The sequence below is a fragment of the Etheostoma spectabile genome, unplaced genomic scaffold, assembly GCF_008692095.1.
Source record: "Etheostoma spectabile isolate EspeVRDwgs_2016 unplaced genomic scaffold, UIUC_Espe_1.0 scaffold50, whole genome shotgun sequence".
NCBI classification, from domain to species: Eukaryota; Metazoa; Chordata; class Actinopteri; order Perciformes; family Percidae; genus Etheostoma; species Etheostoma spectabile.
In genome coordinates this window covers 300653-306784 of record NW_022605620.1, presented here as the reverse complement: position 1 = coordinate 306784, position 6132 = coordinate 300653, and the positions used below count along the sequence as shown (strand labels likewise).

The window sequence follows — 6132 nt, the reverse complement described above, 5'->3', positions numbered from 1 at the left end:
AATGGTCCCATAATGTCCCATAATGGTCCCATAAGGTCCCATATTGTCCCATAACGGTCCCATAGTATCCCATAAGGTCCCATAAGGTCCCATAAGGTCCCATATTGTCCCATAATGGTCCCATAATGGTCCCATATTGTCCCATAACGGTCCCATAACGGTCCCATAGTATACCATAATGGTCCCATAGTATCCCATAATGGTCCCATAGTATCCCATAATGGTCCCATAGTATCCCATAATGGTCCCATAGTATCCCATAATGGTCCCATAGTATCCCATAATGGTCCCATAGTATCCCATAATGGTCCCATAGTATCCCATAATGGTCCCATAGTATCCCATAATGGTCCCATAGTATCCCATAATGGTCCCATAGTATCCCATAATGGTCCCATAGTATCCCATAATGGTCCCATAGTATCCCATAATGGTCCCATAGTATCCCATAATGGTCCCATAGTATCCCATAATGGTCCCATAATGTAAGGGTAATTTGTTCCAGAGTCTCGGGTCAGCAACTGCAAAAGCCTGACCCCCCACCCCCCACCCTTTATACCGGGACCTTGGGACTTCTATAACTCGCTGATTTGAAGAACGCAGTGAACGGTTGTGCTCCAGCAAAGTTAAAATTTCAGACAAACACTCTGGGGCGAGAACATTTAAAGCCTAAAAATAAAATCTTAAAATCTGTTCTAAATGTTTATGAGAAGATGGTGAATCCTGAACAATCTGTTTTTCTTCATCCTGTTTTCTTCTGGAGATGTGGGAGGAAACGTGGATGTTTCTGAGGAACAACGTTCAGCCGTGAGCCCGGCCCCAGCCCAGCGGCCCAGGGACGAGGTCTCCTCGCAGGAGGTCCCGGGACCGCCCGGCTGGGAGACGGAGGTGGAGATGGAGCGACAGCAAGACTCCCCGGCTGCAGGGTTTCACTCCGCCTCCTCAGAGGAGGAGGAGGAGGAGGAGGAGGAGGAGGATCTGAGGCGAGGCAGAGTCCCAGGAGACGAGACCAGGACCGTACCGCACGGTAGGACTGTCCTATGGACCTTCTTCACAGCAGACATCTGGACTTGTCATTCAAGATTTATTCTTCTTTATTTGTCATTCCACAGTACACTGTGATACCAAATTATCTGCAAGTTCACAGCTTAGAAAAAGCCAGAATCAATTAAAAACACCGCAGAAAAAGTCAAGATATTTAGCTAAATACATGAAAATAAATACATGCTTATGTGGGTGTGCAGAGCCTGTGTAGTGATAAATATAAATATAATATCTGGCATAGGAGGAAAAGCAGCTGATATTGACCTCGGCTCAAGTCCATTAGGTGTCCCAGTGAGCTGTGAGCGAGAAGTTGGAAAAAAGGTTACAAAGTGCAATATTTTGCAGAATATTGCACTGTTTGTTTAAAATCGCAATAATATCGTATTGTGGCTTAAATATCGAGATGATATCGTATTCGGAAATAAACGGATATTAAAGTGTACTCAGTTCTGCTGTTGAAGTATTCTCCTTACATACTTGTTGAATCTTAAAACAAATGAAAGGAACTCATCTCCTGTGATTCTGATTTTGGGTGATCACGATGTCGTCTTCTTCTTCTTCTTCTCCCTAATCGAGCAGCCCTACCGCACAGATACGAGTGTGTTGCCGTGGCGGATAAACTGGAGAAGACGGACTCGGACTCGGGGCTGTCGGCGAGCGTGGGGGGCTCCCTGGGGCTGTCCGTCCCCCCGGGGCTGCAGGACGAGGACCAGAGCGAGGACCAGGACGAGGACCAGAGCGAGCTGTTTGACCCCCGGACGCTGCAGACGGTGGTCACCAGCTGTGAGATGCCCGACCACAGGACGGCGTTGGAGGGAGGGCAGGTGGGTAGACCAGGACCCCGCACGCACGTTGGAGGCTAACCTCCACGCTGCTACCTTTTAACTTTTAAAAGCGACACGTTGAGACAAAGACGCTCTCCGTCGACACAAAGGTTTCACGTCACGTCACATGACCGTTCACTCACACTGGGCATGTGCAGTGTAAACAACACACGTGTGTATATTATTTAAAATTAATATATTAAAGGGATACGAAAAGGATTCGAAGTGATAGTATTGTATAATGACTGCTTGGTTCCTTGGTTCTTCGGCATCTATATACTAATGTATCTATATACTAATATATCTATATACTATGTAGCTAATACTATATATCTAATACTTAATACATCTAATACTAATATATTCTATCACTAATACGGCCTATAACTAAGTACTATATACTAAATACATCTTATACTAATGTATCTAATACGAAACATCTTTATACTAGTATATCGATATACTAATACATCTATAACTAATACATCTATATACTAATGTATCTATAACATCTATCTATATACTAATACATCTATAAAACTATGTCTCTATATACAATACAGCTATATACTATGTATCATATCTAATGTATCTATAACTAATATACTATATCCTAATAACGTCTATATACAATGATCTATATACAAGTGTATCTATACTAATATATCTATATACTAATACTCTATATACTAATGTCTATATACTAATGTATCTATATACAATGTATCTATATACTAATATATCAATACTATATATCTAATACTATGTATCTAGCTAATTATCTATATACTAATTATCTATATACTAAGTACTATCTATATACTCATTATATCTATATACTACGTACATCTAATACTAAGTACTATAAACTATGTATCTATATACTAAAGTATCTATTACTAATTACATATACTAAATATCTAGAACTAAGATCTATATACTAATGTATCTATATACGAAGTACTCTATATACTAATAATCTATAACTAATACATCTATACTAATGATCTATATACTAAACATCTAATATCTAATATAACTATCTACTAATGTTATGCTGAGAGTAACAGATCTTATTAATCCGTCTAATTCTAGGATTATAGATTTACTACATTAATTACATAATGTAATATCCTATATATATTTTTTGTATGTTACATGTAAATAAACTACTACTACTACTTTTTAATAATAAACCTGTTTAAATATGTGAGGTGTAGATGTAGCAGCAGATGGATCTTGACTGTTCCTCTCCATCCCTAGTTAATAATCATCACGGGCCCCAGCTACGAGGCCCTGACCTCAGAGGGCATCCAGCTCAACATGGGCGGGGGGGACGTGGAGGAGGTCACCTGCACCGTCATCGGGGGGGTCACCTTCAACCAGGTCTGCACCGCGGACCCCAAACTCCAAACCGCAGAGGACGAAGACTCCATGACTGGTGCGCTACGGTACTTCGGTTGGAGAAGTGTGTGTGTGTGTGTGTGTGTGGTGTGTTTGTGTGTGTGTGTGTGTGTGTGTGTGTGTGTGTGTTGCAGGGGGAGGTTGTACGCCACATAGAAGGGGGTCTGGGGTTCCTCGGCCAGAGTAATGTTTTCAAAAGCCAGTAGTACCAACTATAGTACATATTTAAATCCCATTTTCTGCATTCTATATCTCTATTTAAAGGGACGAACGTGATGCATAATCCAGGAAAATAATGAAGTAGATCATAATGATAAATTATGCCAGAAAGACTAGTACTAAACCATGTATTAGAAAAAGATTTCTTACTTTCTTTATGGCTTAAAATAGGCGGCAGTCACCAGGACTAATAAATAATCTAATTTGAAAGTGGAGGAGACATAAATTGTCCGCAGCCGATATTACGAAACATTTATAACTGGAACTGCATTAAAAGAGTACAATGTGTATTCTATATGTTGTGTTGCATTCTGGGAGGGTGATCATAATCCGATTTTTACAAAAGAGGAGACCCCACCAGCCTCGAGACACAAATCCTGACCGGCTTCTCAGAGGTTAATGAACATGCTTTATTACGCCTCAGTGGTATAAAAAGAACTCATGTAACAAACTAGAACAAAATAATAGCTCTCTTCAAATAAATAAATATGAAATACTGTTCTAAATATCTATTCTGTGTCAGCTTCAAAATCCAGTTTCAACTAAATATCTATTAAAACCTTTTCCAGTGTAATGAGATCAGGTTTTTTGGTGTCCATGTGAGCTTAGAGATCTCAGCACCTTCATGAGACACTGAAACAGATGCGCTAGCATAATACTGTATATAATAAAATATAATATATATATATATATATATATATATAAATAAAAGTCAGCCTCTCTGGAATTACGTCACGCAACCAAGTACTATACTATAGTATTGTGTTCCGGCCAATTTAAGTACACGCTCAATGGTCCCATAAAAAACAGTGAAAACTGGACATTTTCATGACTTATATCCCCCCTGGACCCCCTGGACGCCCTGGACAGTGCGTAAAAAGTGGACATGTCCCGGCCAAAGAGGACGTTTGGTCCCCCTGCATCATGTTCCTTACAGACTTGTCCGAGTGGTTTGGTGATCCGTTGTCCCCGTCTGTCTCTGCAGGTCTGAGTGAGGGACAGCTGCTGCAGCCCGACGCCGTGGTGCTGAGTGGAGACCGAGAGCTGCAGCGCGGCCTGAGCAGGTCACAGGAGCACCTACTGTACAGGGGGGGGGGGGTTAGACTTAGACTTCTCTTTATTAATCCTTATGGGAAGACTCCTGCAAGGAAATGTAAAATTCCAGCAGCAGTTTTCAGCAAGAAAAATACAGTTAGAGAGAGAAAAGACAGTATAAAGATAATAATAATAACAATAAAACCTTTGGCTATAAAAAGACATGTACCATAAATTAACAGTCAAGTGTCCAGGTATTTATGTGAGTCCAGGTATTTATGTGAGTCCAGGTATTTATGTGAGTCCAGGTGTGTGTGTGTACTGTACGTACTGTCCTCTTTACCATATCTACCCTAGTACCTCGTCCCCTGAGTGAGGAGTTGTAGAGGTAACTGAATGTGAGTTATTGTCATATCAGCGTAGTAGTGTAATGTTAGTGTGTGTTAATGTCCTCATTGGGAGCTGAGTCTGCGTTCGGTTGTGTTTTGCAGCGTCCGGTCCAAGAGGAGCCGGCGGGGCCCGGTCGTCGAGGCCGACGGGATGCTCAAGATGTTCCACTGCCCGTACGAGGGCTGCAGCCAGGTCTACGTCGCCATCAGCAGCTTCCAGGTAACTCAGGTGTCTCACTTCATACCTGACATAGCAGCTTCAGTTAGTTCATCTGAAGATTAACCCTCATGTTGCCCTCATGTTGCCCTCATGTTGCCCTCATGTTGCCCTCATGTTACGGGGCTGCCAGCCAGGTCTCGTCGCCATCAGCAGCTTCCAGTAACTCAGGTGTCTCACTTCATACCTGACATAGCCTCTCAGTTATGTTCATCTGAAGATTAACCCCATATTTGCCCTCATGTTGCCCTCATGTTCCCTCATGTTGCCTCATGTTGTCCTCTTTTGCCCTCGTTGCCCTCAGTGCCCTCATGTGTCCCTCTGGTTGCCCTCTGGTGCCCTCATGTTGCCCTCATGTTGCCCTCATGTGTGCCCATGTTGTCCCTCCATGTTGCCTTCATGTTGTCCTCATGTTGCCCTCATGTTGTCCTCATTTTCCTCATGTTGCCCTCATGTTGTCCCTCATGTTGCCCTCACTTTGTCCTCATGTGTCCCATGTTGCCCTCATGTTGTCCCATGCCTTTCCTTCATGTTGTCCCTCATGTTGCCCTCATGTGTTCCTTCATATTGCCCTCTGTTGCCCCATGTTGCCCTCATGTTGTCTTCATGTTGTCTTCATGTTGTCTTCATGTTGCCTCTCATGGTTGTCTCTCATGTTGCCCTCATGTTGTCTCTGTTGTCCTCATGTTGTCCATGTTGCCCTCATGTTGCCCTCCCTCATGTGCTGTGTCCTCATGTTGTCCTTCATGTTGCCCTCATGTTGCCCGCATGTTGCCCTCATGGTGCCCCTCATGATTCCTCGAATGGTTGTCTCATGTTGTCCTCATGTTTCCTTGTATGCTCCCATTTGTCCTTCATTTTGCCCTCATGTGCCCTATGTTGCCTCATGTTTTCTTCTGTTGTCTTCATTTTGTCCCTCATGTTGCCCTATGTTGTCCCATTTGTCCCCTGTTTGTCCCACTGTATGTCCCCATGTGTCCCCATGTTAGTCCCCCAGGTC

The 6132-nt window shown here is 42.8% G+C and overlaps 1 protein-coding gene across 1 annotated transcript in view; it reads left to right on the top strand.

Moving 5' to 3' along the window:
• The window catches only part of znf653 (zinc finger protein 653), a 16993-nt gene that overhangs the window by 6607 nt on the left and 4254 nt on the right, over positions 1 to 6132 (top strand). The window contains exons 3-7 of the mRNA XM_032511860.1: positions 764 to 1027; positions 1624 to 1868; positions 3132 to 3309; positions 4477 to 4555; positions 5018 to 5135. Coding sequence (XP_032367751.1) covers positions 764 to 1027; positions 1624 to 1868; positions 3132 to 3309; positions 4477 to 4555; positions 5018 to 5135 — 884 coding nt within the window. The remainder of the gene's footprint in view (positions 1 to 763; positions 1028 to 1623; positions 1869 to 3131; positions 3310 to 4476; positions 4556 to 5017; positions 5136 to 6132) is intronic.